Source organism: Phasianus colchicus, chromosome 1 (assembly GCF_987193195.1).
Source record: "Phasianus colchicus chromosome 1, bPhaCol1.hap1.1, whole genome shotgun sequence".
Taxonomy (NCBI): domain Eukaryota; kingdom Metazoa; phylum Chordata; class Aves; order Galliformes; family Phasianidae; genus Phasianus; species Phasianus colchicus.
This window is the reverse complement of record NC_143436.1, coordinates 69,634,109-69,653,372: the sequence shown is the minus strand read 5'-3', so window position 1 is coordinate 69,653,372 and position 19,264 is coordinate 69,634,109. Positions and strand designations below refer to the sequence as shown.

The 19,264-nt window shown below is 38.8% G+C and overlaps 1 protein-coding gene and 1 long non-coding RNA gene across 6 annotated transcripts in view; one reads left to right on the top strand and one right to left on the bottom strand.

Annotated features, from left to right (window-relative positions):
- SCUBE1 (signal peptide, CUB domain and EGF like domain containing 1) overlaps nt 1–19,264 on the top strand; it is a 202,773-nt gene that overhangs the window by 139,454 nt on the left and 44,055 nt on the right. For all 5 annotated transcript variants that reach the window (XM_031597213.2, XM_090146961.1, XM_090146972.1 and 2 more), the window contains one exon: nt 9,716–9,838. In XM_031597213.2, the coding sequence (XP_031453073.1) occupies nt 9,716–9,838 (123 nt within the window). The remainder of the gene's footprint in view (nt 1–9,715; nt 9,839–19,264) is intronic.
- On the bottom strand, nt 10,530–18,368 carry LOC149919706 (uncharacterized). The gene is made up of 3 exons (XR_016469510.1): nt 16,576–18,368; nt 12,340–12,401; nt 10,530–11,701 (listed from the first exon to the last, which is right to left on the bottom strand). It is a non-coding gene; the product is annotated as an uncharacterized LOC149919706 (long non-coding RNA).

Genomic DNA, 19,264 nt, shown 5'->3' with positions numbered 1-19,264 from the left:
CAAGAATTTCTAAGAGCATACGCTTTGTGACATCTTTGGGAAAATAAAGACCATATTAGAGTGCAACCCAGTAGATGCTTCCATAGGGAATTCCTTGATATATCCGTTAAGCATATGCATGGGCAACACTGTATAGTTAATAAGCAGACTTGTGGTTGCTGAAGGAAGAAGATGCAAAGGAAATTTTATAAGTTTGTTATATAGGGAGACAAAAGAAAGGTTAAAACTGAAAAGGAATTTTAAACAACAGGGACAGTTTTGAAGGACCTGAGCAAGATGTCTGAGAAAACTCATCAAGCTCAGAATTCAGAAAGGGAAAACTGATGGAAGAACAATGCCTGAGTTTGAACAAGCTGCTTATTTTAGAAGGGGTAGAGAAGACAAGGAAGACGAGGAAATCAGACTAGGATACGAGCTGCCAGGTAGCTACAAAAAAAAAAAACTTTCAAAATGTCTCTCTAAATGTGGATTAAAGAAGCAAACATGACAGCCTGCCTGCAATAGCCTCACTGCTGAAGTCACAGCCATTTAATGTGTTTATACCAATCTTATCCAGTCTCAAGACAAAGAACAAATAAGAATAACTCAATACGAGGAAAATGGGCACAGCATCTGGCAGGCAGATGCAGTTTCTCAGTGAAGAGCTCTGTGTCATGCCCAAAGAGGAGCTATATTCATCTGTCTCAGTGTAGCTGTCCTGGAAACAACAGTCTCAAGGCTTTGAAAAGACTGAAGGGTGACTCAGAATTAGGATTCTGCTTTTTTCCCCGACTTTACTAAAAAAAAGAGGGATTGGACTGTTGTCATTGCAAAGACAAACCTGACACGTGTCAAGATGATGGTGCATCTGACAGAGGGAGACGCATGGAGGGAAGAGAAGGATTGGCAGAGGTGATGGTAAATCCATATGTGGTAGAGGAGAAGATGGAGAAAGATTCACCAAGAGGAAATGTATTGTATTTTGAGAGGAAAAGAACACAGAAAATGGTTGGTAATAGCTGGTTACAAGTACTCAGAAGCCTGGAAAAGTGGACATCAGATATTGACTGATGGGTATATATCTCAAGTGGACACCAACGCAATTAATTTTAGGTATGTAGGCATAATCTGATTCAGACTTTCTGAGAGAGATGTGAAGTTCCAGGTCACAGTGAGGAATAATGAAATGATAAACTCATGAGATTTAAAAAATGAGAGGAAATTCAAATTTTAAATAGTAACACAGGTGAAATTTGTCAGAAAGCAGAAAAGAGAATGGAAGAGAAAAAAATATATGTGTGAAATAGAACTGTGGATAACATCTGCCTTCTAACTGTTGCTGCAAATTTATCTCATCCAGACTGTATGAAACCTTCCACTACCCCTTCCCTTTTTTGGGGAATTGCCTTATTCTTAGGTTGAAGACATTCAATTCATTTGTCTGCTGTAGACTCATTCTTGACAGACGAATATAATATAACAGATTATCATCCATTTAAAAATTGCAGACTTGGATCAGCTGCCATGTTACTGAGTTTCATTCCTTCCCAAGGGTTCCATCTATCCCCACAAAATGAATTTGTGTGTACTAACTTAGGGTTTTTTCATGAGTAGGCAATATCCCTGCTCCCTGGAAACTTGCATTTGTTATTAGTCTTTGTGAACCTCCCCTTTGAAAATGTCAAATCCTTTAAATTAATGCTTGGGAGGGTCATATTTTGCATTTCAGTTGTTGAAAAGACCTTGCATTTATTTGACAAAATAAAATTCCCCGAGGATCAGCAATCACAGTTTATTATGTAGAAGTGTGGTATGTTTTCTGTAATTTGGGGGTCAACTACTTACATAATCATAGCTACCAACATTCAAAACTTACAGTAGTTTTTTTCTTTTGTTATTTTTCATCATGTATTACCTCTTGTTTTTCATATGGCTGTATCCTGCTCTCAGGAATATATTTGTCTTTCCAGGTACAGAACTGATCCCTGTATGGTTGCAGAAATATCTTCAAAAAGTTTTGGAGGGTTAATGTTGGTCACCAGCCAATTTTCTTTGATTCATTATCAGTTATCAGGGATTTAAATAATCATGAATTAATAGTATTCAACTATCCTTTTCAGCAAGAGTAGTTTTATCATTAAAAAAAACCACAGTTTTATAATGGGATTTAAGAGAGCATATCAATGTCTTCAAATGTCCTTATCCAACAGCAATTTTATTTTTAAATTCTATTTAACTGAATCAAGCACAAATATAGAATTTTTAGATGCAGGATGAGATTCTTGAAAACACACAGCCTTCCTGAGGAAAGTGCAATTCCAAAGGGAAAAATAAAAATAACTAAAAGGTAAATTGAGTTAATGTGCTAAGTTCAGGGATTCTTGTATCTTTGTCCAGTAGCATGCAGCTTTCTCACTTGCCCCTGTGCTTTTCCTTGAGATTACATGGAGAGGTTGAATACTGTAAGAGCAAGGCACTGTTTTTTAGTGAGAGTTTCAACAGATAATGTGCCCAGAGGTATTAGCTCATGCAGTTTTGTCTGATTTTTGCCTTGAGAGACACTGGATTAACCCCTTTACTATAGCCACTGAGCATAACTTTCACCAATTCATATAGTTCTCTGTCTCAGCTCCTCCTACATAAAACACATAAGCATTAAATGTAAAATTATTATGATAATAGTGGTTATGTGAATAGTTAGGCTGCGGTTGGACTTGATGATCCTTGAGGTCCCTTCCAACCTGAGTAATTCTATGACTCTATGAAGGTAGGTAAGTATTCAGCCTATATATTTGCACGGTTCAGTACCACCTCTTTAAACACAACCTCTAAGTGTACATGAGCTTAAACTGTCACTATTACCATTTGAGTTTCACAGAATCTAGTGTACTTCCCAGATGCTTTGTAAAAGAGAGACATTCTCTGTTGTCCCCAGGTCATAACTGCACACTTATTTCTCCCTCTCCAGTGTTTTATAAAAAAAAAACAAACACTTCTATTAGTAAAATCTTACAGTAGAAGGAAAACTAACATTATTTTCTGGGATCTCTATAGCTTTTTTTTTTCCTTTTCCCTTTTTTTCTGTAAATTTTTTTGCATTTAGCTCTAGACAGTATTAACTGTATCAGTCTCTCTCTTTATATCTCCAGTCCACTTCACATTCTGGTATCACAGTCTTAAGACAACTTGCACTGTTTGGGTTGGTAGCATTGCACTAACATGTTTTTAAGTTAAAAAAAAAGAATTCACTGTTCAGCAAAATTTTTAAATGAAAATCCTTTCTTTTCTCGATAGATTTAGTAAATCCCTTCCCTTTCACAAATGAAAAATCATGGCCTAAACTGTTCTGACAGCATTTCTAAGTTTTTCACTTTCAAAGCTTTTTGTGTTTTATAAATCTAATTAACTGTAATAAGAAAATAATGGGACATAATGTTTGTTTTACGAGGTGATTGATCTCTTGGCAGCCTGGCAGACTCTTCTATTGATTGGTTGGTGGATAATGTCAGAGTGGATATGTCCTGAAGCAGAATAGCTGACACCTAAATCCATATGTGACAGATTACCATCTGTGTTGGAAGACAGGTTTCTTTGTGAAATTGCAAAGATAACAGGTGAAAATGGAGAAAGTGACATGAGGGAAATGTGTTGAAACCTGCCTCAACCCTCCCATGCTATAAGAGCATTTACACAAAGCTCTCCATTTTGTGGGCAGCATGTTTTCGGGATGAGGGAGATTAAATTTTAATTACACTCATTCCTGTCTGCCCAGTCTACTTTTAGTTCTGTTAATTAGGAAAATGCCTTGCCCCACAACCTAACCATATAGCTAATTAAATAGATAACCTTCATTTGCTTCTTAGTGGAACTTTGGTTCAGTAATGATTATCATACATTACAGTTAATTAGCACCATGGGAGGGAAAATGAGGATGTCACTGAAGTGCAAAACTCAAATTAGAGGTGCTATAAAATATGCCTTATTTCATTTTATAGCTATCTGATGCAAGGAAGTCACGCACTACCCTACCCGCCTCAGTTTCACATTTCTTAAAGGAGAAATAATTAAACTTATCTCTCCTGCAAAAGTGTTTGTAGGTTTAATGCAATAAAGGTGATAAGATCCTGGCCTTTGAAATCCTCAAATAGAAGATTAGTCCTCTCTGAAAAATGCAAAACTTGTTAGAGGCAGTGAGCTTCGTTTAGAGAGCACAGCCACAGATAGAGTGGTGGAACAGCACGTGTACTTCTTAAAGTGGACCGTGCCTGTACGGTTCTACACATATTCACAATGTCTTCCAGGATAAAATGCTACCAATACATGGTGTTGCGTCAAACCACTTAAAAGCCCGGACTAAAAAGGAAAAACGTCTGTAATTTGACAGTACTTTTTACAGTAAATGACTTTTTTTCAAAATGCTCTGTTCAATTAATTCATTTTAAAGCATTTGTCCTGAAAATATCAAGTGATAATTACCAATGCCTCATTACACAGATAAAATAAAGTAGGGAGGTGTTAAGACTTGCCCAGACTGCTAGATAAACCTTTTAGAAAACTGGACTAGGACTTCTAACTCCCTCTAATCTACCAGACAGAATTTACATTTAGATTTTCTTGCAGTGCCACCACTCCTGTGTGCTCACATACACTGTGTGGTCTAACTGTTAACTAACAGTTAGTTAGTCTTAACTGTTTGGTATAACGTTCAGCAAGTGTTGATGATTGTCAATGGATGTCATTTTTTTCTGCTTGGAAGAATTCAGTGACACACCATTGCTTCATGCACACTTCCATGTCAGATGCCTTTTTGCTGGACAGCCCTTTGCTGCTGTTTGTTTCACAGCAACAAAATGTAATGGAATATTGGCAGGAAGGTTCAACCTCTACTGCCATACCACCAACATCTGCCTCTGTTTCAATGGGACAACATAATAAAATAGGAGGCATTATATTTGGAGCAGCCCTTGTAGTTTGGAAAGCGTTGTTTGACACAGTGAAAGTGTAGGTTATGTTTTTGTTAATCCCAAGTTACTTGCTGTATTGCAAGTTACTCTGAAAAAATAAGAGGCAAATAAAAACAATTGTAATCTGAGCATTAGTAGCATTGATAACATTTATAATGTAGAGCGACCTGTGCTTTGTGCAAGCCTGTCCTGTTTGTCATACTAAGTAAGGCAGCCTTGTTGGATTGTGCATTGGGGTGGTATTCATGTTTGGGAGAGTAAATTTGTTTTTCTGCGCATCTATTTCCCCAGCACTGACAAGGTTAAAGAGTTTTGTGGCCTGTTTTATAAAGTACTTTGTAGCCTGCATGCATCAGGGAACTAATACGTGTGTCAACAAGGCAACAATAGTTATAACTGTTAGGGAAGAGTGGTGATTTTTAGAAGCATGAGAAAAGAGAAAGAAAGAAAGGAAAGCAGAGGAAACTGCCATGAGTGGGAATAAAAAGCTAAGAAGAATTGGCAGACTAGCCCAGTCTGCTGGAAACATGCCTACCGATATCCCCTGAATGTTGATAATAGCGTAATTAATCCTAACATGCTGTCTTTAGCAAAAACAAGAAGGGCACGACATTCCTGTAATTATTTTTGGTTGATCTTGGAGTATATTATTTTCCTGGAGCTAGGTAGCATTTTAATACTGCAAAGGATTAGACAGACAGAATCAGTTCAAATATTTGTCCAGCCATTGAAAAAAGAAGCCTAACTTCCGCCTGAGATGAGGCTTTGGAAATCTCCATATCCATCATTGTTTAAGAACTAAGTGAAGATTGCACATTGATTACCTTTTCAGTTCTATTTAAGCAGCTTATGTGGAAAGTTAAATTCTAAGTTACTTAAAATCACTACTTTTTAATTTGTTCTCTGACTTGTCTGTGGCAAGGTAAAGCCTTCTGAGTTTGTAGCACATATACACTCATGCACGTACTCGCATCCAGATCAGAACTAGGGTCTTCTTTACATGACTTATGCTAAGCAGAGCTTGAAAAGGTACAAAGTGAAACAGGAACAGTCATTCCCATCAATCTTCACCAGACTTCTGTGATTTGTCCTTAGTCTGTTATTGGTCTGTGTCCCATTTGTGCAGGGGCCGTCATTTGGTGTTTGTAGCAGATCCGTAGCTTATATGAGCAAGGTATCATTTAACTATATCAATGCTCTTGCTACATTAAGAGAAGTCCTTTTGGATTTCATTGCTAATGCACTGGCAGCCCATCAGACCTCCTGGTCTGAAATGACCAGAGTGTTGTGTAAACACTGATTATCAGAGCATTTCACATACAAGCCTTGTGGAGAAATACAGCTCTCTATATACTCTTGTATTTCTGGGGATATGAGGGAACAGAGCACTGTGGAAAGTTTCAGCCATTTTTATGCAACTTGCATTATCAATTGAAAACAAGCCACTTCAGAGCTATGTTTGAAAACAACAGTTTTATAATTTCTACAGACAGTCCCAATCATAGAAGATAATATAAGGAGATTTGACAAAGTAATTTCAAATCTGCTAGAGATATCATGATGGGCTTCCAATGTGTTTTTTTTCCCCTGCATGGTAGGCAGACATGCCATGGAAGCATACTCTCTGTGAAGTTCACAGGAGCCACTTGACAAAGGTGGGTACCAGTCAGTTTAAAGATAAATGGGGCCCCCCCTTCTCACACAGTGGAATCATTTATTTTCACATGGCTCATAACACAAATTATTTATAGCTGTGGAAAGAAAAATAGTGGGGATATAGGCTTGGTACAATTTCTGTGAACCAGTTAGACATGATGTTGTTGGATACTGCTCTCTTTCAAGTGAAATGCAGCAATGTACTGCTCTCCATAGAGTGAAATAATTTTTACATGCCTTGTCAGTCTCGCTATGGCCATGGAAAGAAATACAGTGAAAGCAGAGACACTGGCGCTGTTTGTGTTATTTAGAATGTTTTTGCAGCTAACAGTTTTGACCCCTATTCTGTTTTGATGGTCCTGGTTTCAAAAGGCCACGTCATGTCATCCAGCGAGAAGAAATGAATAAAAACTTTCTTTTCCTGTGGACTCTCCCAGGTTTTGTGTAGATCCTGGCTCAGGATTGCTCCAAAGAATTGCTGGTGTAAAACTGATATGCTGCATTGTCAGTGGAACTGAAATGGATTAACAGTTTCAAATCCACCCTCTGAGGCAAGGAAGGTTTCATTTTTGTCCCTTGTGGACTGCAGAGACCCTGAAAAAAAAGTTAGCGAGACTGTAGTCTGGAATGTAACATGTGAAATCCAAGGGCTATCATTTAAAACATCAATCCTTCAGAATGGTGTTTGATGGCTGGAAGTAATTTCTGCTTCACAGCCCAGAGGTCATGTTGTTCTTATCAAGGGTAAAGGAGACCTTCCTCATGACGGATGACTACTCTGTGTGTTTATGATACACAATATATTAGCAATTTTAATTTACAGTTTAATTTGTCCAAAAGTTTTGTCATGGCAAGGTACACCTGTGCTGTGGAAAAGAATGGAGCAGTTGTGGTAATCCATCACAAGAAGTGTACCACAGCTCCAGTTAACACTTGTTGGAGCTAGGAGAGATAACTCACAAGAATGGAAATGGCTGAGGAACTAGGTCAACTAGTCATGTGTTTTCACCACAGATCAGTACCTGTCCTTGTAATCATAGCTGAAACCAGATGGGTTGCTGCCTACAGTCTCATGCTGTTGTTTAGAGCAGCCTGCAGTGTAATCTTCGCTAGGTCAGGTTGGGAGCCTAAGGTTATCTGTCCTTGGCTGCTCTGTTTCAGTCACCAGAACTTGAGGATCACAGACAAGAAATAAGACTCCTGCTATCAGCTCAGTTTGAGAACTCTGTTACCTGAGACAGAGATTGCATTTGGGCAAAGCACTCAAGGCTTGATACCACCACAGCTGCAATCTATCATTTTACCCTCCTGCTTTTAGTAGGATTGAATGCAAAGTCCACTCCTGTGCAGAAGCAGATACAAAACCAATAAACTGTAGTATTAGTTCTAAGGATTCATTTCTGTTCTCCATATGTCCAGCTCATGAGCAATTTTTTTTCATTATACATGCCATTCTTGCTCATTGGAGTCGTACACCCTCCTGAATATATTTCATTTAGTGTCCATGCAGCAAAACACCGTTTAGGAAAGTGGGCTGAATTTGCTTCTGAGCTATTAAAATTTCTAGATTAACCTCCTCCCTCCTCTTGCAGACATATTTGGCTGCTTTTTGTATTCCATGTGCAGAAATATGGTAAGAGCCTTATTACCTTCTCATGTGCCTAATCATGCTTTAAAAAATGAGGAAATAACAGACCCTCAAAGTCATTTTAAATTTAAATCATTCTAAATGCCTCCTTCACTCACCAGCATCTTGCTATACTTGATAAATTTCCATCTCCACATTTTAGTTCCTGGCTTTGTGTGTTCTGCAGGAGTTGCTTTTTAAATGATCAGTTGTTACTTCAAAGTTTCAGAGCATATAGTAAGAAACTTTTCAGTAGCAAAGATCACATTCCACTTATTTTTCTGAAGGATCTCATTTTCTCTTCCAGAAGTATGCAACCAAGGCTCTGACATATTGCTTCTCTTGTTTGTATCTCTAAAAAGGCCTATATTTTTGCAGTTATATTCTCCTGAAAAAGTAGTAGGTTTGGGAGTTTTTTTAGAAAATCTGCATCCATAGTTTTGTAAGCAGGGAAGGGTGGAAAAGTGCCCTGCATTTCAAATGAGGTTCTGTGAGCTCATATCCATGTTACACAAGTTTTTATGGACTGGGCATTTCAGATTTTGGGAGAAGTTATAAGGTGTAGGAGGTAGATTCAAGGTGGACCTCAAGGATCATGAATCTCCAACCCCCCTGCCACAGGCAGGGCCACCAACATCCACATTCAGTACTCGACCAGGCTGCCCAGGGCCCCATCCAACCTTGCCTTGAACACCTCCAGGGACGGGGCATCCACAGCCTCTCTGGGCAGCCTGTTCCAGCACCTCACCACTCTCTTGGTAAAGAACTTCCTCCAGATATGCAACCTAAATCTTCCTTCCCTCAACTTAAAACCATTTCCCCTTGTCCTGCCATTATCTACCCTTGTAAAGAGTTGACTCCCCTCCTCTTTGTAGGCTCCCTTTAGATACTGAAAAGCTGCAATGAGATCACCCTGCAGCCTTCTCTTCTCCAGGCTGAACAAGCCCAGCTCTGTCAGCCTGTCCTCATCGGGGAGGTGCTCCAGCCCCCTGATCATCTTTGTGGCCCTTCTCTGGACTCTCTCCAACGTACCTTTTCATTTCCTTATATAGTAATACTGGAAGTATTTTGTGATAAATCAAATGTGTTTTACTTTGTGTTTGTTGTTATTTCATTTTTTCAAGTGTTCTCATGTTTTGAGTTTCTGTGTTAGGCAAGAGATTAATGTTTTACGCGAGCAGAAGTCTTCTGTTAGGTAGACACTACATCTACAAAGAAACTTCCCTGAATTGTTTTTAACATCAAAATACCTCAATGTGGTCATTTACTTTTTCCACTGCTGACAGAAATACTTCTGTCTCCAGAACAATTCAGCCATAGCTCTTTAGTAAGCCTTGCCAGAAAGGTTTGGGAAGGAGTACGTCTGATGTACCTGTTTCCTAACAGGGACAGCAGCCTCCTTGGGAATCTGAGTAAACTCCTATACTCCTGATCTAAAATACTCTATTTGCAGTCATGAACTAAATGTTTTCCCCTTCATTCCTTGCAGATATTGATGAGTGCTTGGTAAACAATGGTGGCTGTGACCATTTCTGCCGAAACACAGTTGGCAGCTTTGAATGCAGCTGCCAGAAAGGCTATAAACTACTCACAGATGAACGGACCTGTCAAGGTAATACATCATTTATTTTACTCTTTATATAATGATGATGTTAATTTCAATTGATGACTTTTTCTTTTTTCATTGTAAGGGGGAACATAATTTTGTATTAGAGATCTTAATCACACTGTCATAGGAAGTGAAGTTAGAAAATACCTACCAGATTTTGATTTTCTGAAGTTGTTTTAGAATATTTTTGGAAATTTCTTGCTTCATTGTTTTCAGTGTCCCGCTGAAGCAGGAAAAATCCCTGTGGTGTAGTGGAATTAGCAGAGGCAAAGATTCTAGTGTTCATGTCCTCTAATTTGCCGTGATCTCTGTGGGACAGAAGTATACCTTATTTACAATGAATTCATTTGGAGTAACTTACTGGAATAGAGCATTTACAACAGTTAAAGTGAAAAAATAGTCTAATTTGTGAGCTTACTTTTTCTCAATAGAATTAGTTTATGGGAGCAGTAATAAAAGGAATTTTGAGACGATCCAAATGAAGCATTATTTATGTCATGTTTGTTGTGTGCTTCATGATTTGTTATCAAAGTCATACAATACTATAAATTCTATGACTAGTTAAGTGTGTAACTATTTTAAATGTGTGAATTCTATAGCTTTATTCTGTAGAAGCCTCCTCAAAAAGACTAGAAAGATGCATCATTTGAGAGAGAAAGAAGGAAATATTCATGGAAATTTTTCTACTGGGATTGCCTTTTTATTCATATGTGATTATTTGCATGGGTCTTAAACACATAGAAGTTACAAAGTCCAAAACACTAGTACTTTAAAGCTTCTTTGTTCATCAACAAAGGAGAAAAAAATAGTCTGAAGATCCACACATCCTTCCAGAGATTTTGCACTGCATCTCGTTGGTACTTCTGTTGCCTAAGAAGCCTACTGCACCATGAGCTTGTCAGTGAGAAGTCAGTGCAAGGTTACTTTCATGCTAGGACATGATGGGAGAAGCTCAGATTGGCACAGTGAGTTCCACATGTTTAAATGGAAATAACGTTGAGTCACGTCAGAAAGTTTTAAGTCGCCAAGTTTTGATACACCTGCTAAAAATAGAGACAAAATGTTAAAAAGAAATATTCCTTTCATGATGCCTATAGAGATAGTTAGGAATGCTTTCTGTTTCTTGAGTTTCATGTGTTGTAACACACTCTCACTGTCATATCAGTAAGAGGTTTTGCCACTGAAGTCATTGTGAGTACAACAATGAAGAACTCAAGACCTGCATTTTTGTTAGGCAGTAGCTAGTACAAAACGTATTTGTTCACGATGCAAAGACCTAGTAACAGTCTTTGAAACCTACCTATAAATAATCAGGTACTTGTGATAATGAGAAACTGGAAGGAGTTCTGTAAACCTTGCTCATGTGAGTTTTGTCTCTTTGTGTGCCTGGGACACTTAATGAGTGAGTTGTTGGTAACAGTACATACCATGCAACGAATGAAGCAGTAGCTCGTCTTCTTCTCACCCTCATGGTCAGACAAGAATTGTTAGCTCAGAAATGCAAACATCACCTGGCCATCCAACTTTTTCCATTGTCAGTGGGCAAGGGTGGGCACTCTGCCTCTACAGGGTATGTTGATTGACCTGTCAACTGTAGCTTATCTGTTGGCCCAACAGCCTGATTAATGCAGGCTTGGAGAATTCTTAAAGTGGAGAATTTGCTTTGCTCCCAAAAATGTAGGTCCTTCAAAGTGTGCAGTGGGGAGGACAGAGTTATTTCCTGTTTGAAGTCTGAGGTATTTGGACTCCAGAGACTGATTACAGCAGCTGTGGTACGATGCCAGCTTTGTTGAGGGAGCACTCCTCAATAATTTAGTTCCTGTCTAGTGCTTAAGGTGGTAATAGGTGAGGCAGTCAAAAGGCCTGCTAATGAAGAAGGAAGGTAAGTGAATTTATAGATCAACAAATCATTGATGTATGAACCACCTGTACTTTGTTGCTCCTCTGCAAAGAGAATATAGTTAGTGGAAGTGTTTATAGATATTAATGTCACGTCTGACAGAAAAATGTGGTTTGGGGTTAGTGATTCTGCTGGCATATAAATCATCCATAGGTTTTTTGGGGGTAACAGCCATTCAACATCAACTATAGAACATTACTGAGAGATTAAAAAATATATATATTGGCTGTATCATCCTTTTCAATGTGTGAATCAAAAATGTTAAATTTGACTCTATAAAAAAATGCTGTTACTTGTGTTACATCTGTTGTTTTGATTCATAATAATAGAGTTTTTATGACTTATGATGTTGCTGTCAGCATTGCCTTTCTCCTCTGGTTTCCATTTTGAAATTAAAGCTTATTGTCAGTTACAAATCAGTGTGTTTACAAATACTAATTTAGGACCTTGGAAGTGTATGTTGTTTTGGTCAAAGCCCTACTTTATTCAGATGACCTTCCTAGTGTATAGGGAGTTAATCTTCAAAGGAGTCCATCATTCACATCCAGGAACAGATTCTGCTAATTTTAGGCAGAATGCCCTTGGAAACAATTGGTAAGCTTACCCTTTTAAGACCTGCAGAATCCCTGGGAAGTCTGTGTTTGTGTCTGATTCACAGCAAAGAGTCTGTAAAGAAAAACAGCCACAGATATATGGTTGGTGTTAGCAATATTTTTCACACTGTTGAAAATACTAAAAAGCTGCTGCTACATAATTTTCTTCATGTGATTGTTAACTTCACCATAAGACAATTTTCAGTGTTTCTATAAAAAGGTACCATCAGAATCATTGTGAAATGCTAAGGTTGGCTGATGTTACCTCATTTCATTGATGTCTTTTCATTGCAGATCTTCGTAGACTCATTGCAGAGCTGAAGGGCCAACTTTAAGGTTGTAGGGAAATTGTATCAAAGTCTCAGACTTTGTTCTGGCTGTTTGCTTAGCTCCCACCCCATTGTGCCAACTGCCTTACACACATTCATTGTCTCTGTGAAGGGGAAAATATTTCTCTCTCAGTTTCTCAAGCCAGAAGGGTGAAGCCCAGTATAGTAGCTTGCCTCAGATCACACCTATGAAGACCTTGACAGTATGGAGAATAAACTTCAAGTTTTTGTGAATCTATCCTCTTTCTTCATTACAAAACAAAAGCAAAAGAAACCTCTCCTATGTTTGTGCTCATACTATGCAATGAAAAGTCATCATTTTTCAGGAACTCCAAAGCTTGCTGATTACTTGGTGCCACTGGCTAGCCATTCCACATGGAGAGTGCTTGTGTAAGCAGTCTTTGCATTTGTAAAGGGCATTAAAATGTTCTGCATTTGTCTGTTTACAGCTAAACCATTTTTAGCCCTGGTTGCAAAGAAAACTATTGTCAATCACAGATTACTTCTGCTAGGGAGTGGTTCTCACGCTTACGCTCCTTGTTAGACAAGGAGAATGTAGGGGGTTTCTCTTCCTTTCCCCTCCCCTGCATTCCAACCATTTAAAAGGAAACTTATTTGTAACCCAGAAGGTAAAGAATCCGCACTGCCTTGCCAGTGATATTGTGGAGGCTAATACAGCTTTCCCAGAGTCTCTCTTTTCACGGAAACTTAAAAATAGATTTCTTTTCACCTTTGATGGCAAAATCACTGTTTGGCAATATCAAATACATCTACTGTATATTAGTTTAACGGATCCCTTAAGCCTAAAGTATTGTAAATTCATTAGTACAGGAAGAAAGCGTTGGATCTGTTAATATAAACCTTGCAGGAGGCCTGCAACTTCTTTGAGTATATGACACAAATAACTTAGCTATATTTATAGCAAGGATGTCCTGTATTTATAACCTTTGTTGTAATTAACAGCAGGACAACAACTCAGATTAGTTTTAGAAGCACAACAGCAACAAAACAGCAAGCAAGACTATTTAAAGCTACAATGGATGTATATAAGTGCAGACATAATTACCTTAATCCTCAGCCAATATGAGTTTTAAAGCCAGTTAACTTAATTGCTTATTAAGTTTCTGTTTGTTGTGCAGTGATCTCAAAAAAAAAAAATCTACAATAAGCACTCTCTGCTCCACTCAAGTTCAAGCTTCATTAAGCACCCAGAAAAAAATGTGTGAAATTCTATCATAAATAATTTTCTCTTCCTGCTGTAGGAATTGCCTTCTGCAAGGGAAGACAAGGAAAGACAGCAAAACTCATTTGTTGTAACTCTCCAGGGAGTGGTAGAGTTGAAAAGATGAGTTGCATTCAGAAAAAAAGTGCTTTTAGTGGGGACATGCAGTGAACAGCATGACTCAGTAAGACTCTGGGCTGCTAAATCTACACTCTCATCCTCTGCCCCTTTCCACCTCTGCCAAAATAGAGCCAAATCCTTGTGTACTGTGGAATTTAACCTTCTGCAGGAAGCAATTCAGTGCCTCAAAAGTGAGCTTAAGTGGGGCTCGATTGCTAGATCTCACAGGCATGGTGCTCAGCCTTAAAGAAGGCTGTCCAAGTAGCCATTTCACCAATGATTTCAGTTGATACAGCTAGTGTAGAGGAGATGATTGTTCACCAGACAAAAGTAACCCTCTAGCACATGAAGAATTACACACTAGGTGACAGCATTTTTTGCTTCAATGTATTCCTGTTTGACTGTTGATTATTCTGTAGTACTCTCCTACCAGATTTTAAAACAAGTGCAATTACTGTTTTGTAACCAGGCAGTAGAGAACAGTGCCTCCCAGTCTGCTTTTGGTAGTATTGGTGTCTGTCAAAGGGGAATTCAGTAATGCAGATCTGTACAACATGTAGTCCAAAACAGAATTTGGCTCTCTAGCTTCATTGTATACTGACTTCTTGTTCTAGTAAATTTCTATGGGCACATGTTGCTAAATGTTTGTGGTTTTATAGCACTACAGAATAACCAATAAAAGCTTGAGTATGGCTGATTTTTTTTTCCTTCTCAATGCAAGAGAAAGATGAGAGCACATCCATTGTCACATTAGTGTATTTGGATTCTTCTTTCTCTCTTTTAAAACAAATGTGTTTCTTATGTGCTCCACTGTATCCTTCCTTTCTGCCTTCCCAGCTTCGCTTCCAGACAACTGCTCCTCAAAAACTTGACATGCGTGGAGTAGAACAACTGCAAGTAGTGTCCAGAGCCAGGTATCTTGTGAGCAGATATTGAGGCAGTTTTCTTCGTAATTCTGCCAGCATACTGCAATGCAGACCTGTAAAACACCCTACGTATTGCCCAGCAGGTTGTCCTTGTTTCTCAGGTTGTCACTGAGCAGACTTGAAATAAGATTTGAACCCTACCTCAGGGCTGCTTTGTTATCCCACTGCATCACAGAACCGAACCGTAATCCAGGCCTAAAATAATACTGTTACATGAGGGGCTGATTTATTTTTTTTATTGCCAAGTAGAATTTCATTCCAGAGTGTTTGAAGTGATTAGACCTATCTGAGCCTATGATCAGTATGTTAGAAGGATGCTTCACATATTGCTACTGATGGATACCTGTTGGGAGAAGCCTTCTTTCATTCCAGAACAAGAGAAAGAAAAGAGCACCTTGAAAAATACAGCAATCTATTATCCAAAGATCACACAGGTCTGATCTTGAAACACTGTTGTATTAACCAGTTATCTAATCCTGCCTCATAGCATCTGTCTTTTCACTTACTTGTACAAAATATGTGCTATTAGCCTTCCAAGGTCAATTGTATCATGGTATCTTCATTTTGAAAATGGGTATGAAATGAGGGATTAATCATACAAGGAATGACAGACAGAAAGTGTTTGTGGGAATTATTTTTGGCCTAAAGAAGCCCACAAAGATTAATTACAAAGATCTCTCTATACTCTTCTGTATGGAAGCATTGATGATAAATATGACTGGACAGAACCAGTTTAATCCCAAGTAAATTGATGTATCCACACCAGCAGCATTGAATCATCACGTCTTGGATGAAGAGGGACCAAATTAAAAAATAAAAAGGAGGCAGAGATGGTTTTGTCCCCTGGCTTACATAACAGTGACCCACATTTGATCATGTAACCCAGAAAAGCAATTGACCTTGTCCCAGTCAAATAACCTGATGGAGGTCGCAGGATGAGAGTACACCACTTGCTTTGATTTATACAGGACAAAGCTACCAGTGTTGAGGTACTTAACTGAATGCATGGGCTGGAATATCTGTCCCTTTCTCTCACACATTACATCCTGAAAATGGAGGACGGGGGGGAATCCTGTATCCTGTATCTCAGTTTCAAAAACCTGAGCAAATTCCTTGTGATACCAACAAGGAGGAATTCTGTCGTAACTCTCCCAGTGCTACTCCTGTGACTCCTCATGCTCTGAGTAGTAGCTGAGTATATTCTAGTGCAGTCTCAATGGTAGTGAGCTGTGGGAAATGTGGTTACAGCTGCACCAAGCAGCAGTAAAGGGACTGATGAAATCTTTCAGCTGATCTGTATCGATGCTAGATCTGATGTTTTGTGTACGTTAGTTTGAAAGATAATGGGTGAAACCCAGACCCTTCAGATTTAATAGCCAACTCAATAGTGAAAAATGTAAAAAAGTTTTCATATTGTTCCATCCCTTTCTCTCCCTTTCTCCTTCACTAAATAAGTAGAATAAGCCAATTTACAATAAAAGGAGTATTATTTAGCCTTTCCTTTCTTTCTGGAATGGCACCAACAGTATTGTTCTGTCACAGCTTCACAGCCAGGAAGGAGGACCTAAAGAAGACACCAGCATCACTGCTTTGTGTAGTTTGTTTTCTTCTTAACATTTAAAATACAGTTTTACCTGAACACACCCATACCTCTCACTCAGGATGTTAGACTCATTGCCAGGACTAGGCTGCAACTGGTGCAGAGTGTCAGTAAGCCCTTAAGGGTGCTTGCTTGCTGCTTGTGTTGCTGCAAAGTAAGGTGGTAACAGGGATCACAGAGATCATCTGTATCATGGGGTGAGGAGCTAGCAGGCTTATAAATCCCCTCACTGACTTCTACCTGCGTTTGCATATGGATTTGCTGTAAGTTTTGTGTCTTCAGTATTCAGAGAAATATACAGGGCTTCATTTAGTTTTCACTTCTATTATTGATAAAGCCGTGGTACTCAGCAGGCTACTGTGCTTACACTGCAGTCACACTAAGGGAATCTGTTGATCCTTGTTCCATTAAACCACTTGAATAGAGTAAGTCAGTGCCATTGCAGGAGTGAGTAGTGAGAAAAGGGGATGGAGGGACTCAAGCTATCCTGTATCAATACACGTTTGTGTGATGCACATGAAGGAGAGTGATTTTGCATTTATGCACTCTTACATTCATCCACATCAGATAGCCATACTGTAAGATATAAAATACATTTCCTTCCTAAGGCTGATTTGCAGCCACTCCACCTGAGTCTGGCCCAGTAGTTCTGGTTCTGTTCACACTTGGTATACAGACAGCTGTGCCAGTTCAGCTGCTGATGTGGGCCAAGAATCAATGAGAACCAGTGGCACACCAGAGGCAATGCTGGGAGCTGCTTCTGGAAACCAGAAAGGAAATTTGAGATGATTTCCCTGTCACTGATCATGTTCATTTCCTATGCAGATTTTCTCCTAGGCACTGAATGTCACCGAGCCTTATGAAAATATCTTACTTATGACAGGCACCATATTGTTGCTAGTGTCAGGTTAAGAAAATACTCTGCTGAGAGGCAACACGTTGCATTGTTGATGAAAGGAGGAATATATCTCAAACCCTTCCTGTTACACATGGTGCTTGCTCTTGGTGTCAGCGAGATTGTGAATAGTGGTAGAGTCTGCCTCTGTGAGAAAAAAGAGTTGCAAGATCATACCCAGAAACAATAAATGCCTCAGGCATAAATTATATGCAGTTCTAGCCAGTACAGGTTTGTTTGCCAAGTGATAGTATCTCCCATGCTGGTTGTAGCAATTATGTCTGCTGAAACATGAAAACAAATACATTCCCCCACCTCCAGTTTTCCTCTCTGCAGCACATACAGAGTTATTGTAAGTTAATTTTTTTGATTGCTGCTGCTTGGAAGAAATATTAAACCTCACAATCTAGGCTTTAAATCAATTTCTAATGGGATGACACTTACTGTGGGGAGGGCAGCTGGGGCAAATTATTCTACCTCTGTTTTCCCATGAAGCTTCTGACACAGGCTACTGTTGGAAGATACTAGATTAGTTTGACCTCAGGTCTCATTCAGTATTGCAGCTCTTACGTTCCCGTGTTAAACTCTCTAACGTGTATTGCTATCAAATTGCTTTCTACAGCTTTGTCTGTTCACCTCCCTGTGGTATTGTGCGTGGGAAACCAAGTAAAATGTTCCATTAGTGCTTAGAAAGAGAATTTGAGGTATATTTTTCATTTGATGCTGTAGGATTTATTATATGTATAGTGCAGAAAATATTCTACTAGACTAAAATCGTATGTATTAATGAATTACCAGGATATGAGTCAGCCTTGGAATAGTTTGAGCAGGAAGGTAGTATTCTTCCACAAACAATAATATGTTGATAAATCGTGCTGAAAGCTATAATTCAATAGGAGTTGCTTTTAAAAAGAACCACAGAAAGACTGTATGTATATATATTCTCCAATATTGCAGTGGTGCACTTTGAGATAATGCCATGTTACAGCTCTCTCTCATTAAATCACCTTAATTAAGATCAGAAATCCTTTATACTAAATGCTGTGCAGAATTGCACAGGAATCAGTGGCAGACCATGAATTACAGGCAGGCAATCAACAAGCATGTGGCAGAGGCATGAGATTCTGGATCTCAAGACAAGGTTTCTAAATACTTTTTAAATAAGGCTTTGAACAGCAATTCTTGTGTACTAAGTGGCCATCAGGAGCTTGAAATAAGCTGGGGATGCATCAGGACAACAGGAGGTGAAGTGCTGCATTTGAGTTTTTGGTTGAAAATTGAAACTGTTGTTATACTTGCTCTTTCAGCACCATCAAATAACGCTAGCGCATATTTTGACCCAGAGTAGTCCCTTGTTCCTTCAAGGCAGACACTACTCAGCTGTGATGGAGACAGCTTGGCAAGGAGAAGTTTTCTCTTTCCAGATATACGTCTAAAAACCAAATGTATTGCAGGAGAGAGGGAATATTCTTTACTTGAGCTAAAGCCTTTTTTGTTTGTCTCATCAGGTTTTTAACTTGCTCTTACAAATTCGCTGTGTAAGTACAGGTTTGAGCAGAGTCCTACTAAACGTGTTTATGTTTGTAGGATAACAAATAAACCTGCCTGAAGTTTCTTTTAATGTATTTCTCCTCCTTATATGTGGCTCTTCTCCTACCCCAAGCACTTGACATTGTAGCAGTTTATTGCCATAATAGCAGTAGATAACTCAACTTGCCTTTGCCTCGGAAAATGATTGATTTTGGAAAAGGATATGTTTGCTTATGCAATCTTGGCAATGTTTTGATTAAAGCACTTTGTTTTCTTAAAAAAAAAAAAATGTTGGGAAAGTATTGACTTTAATT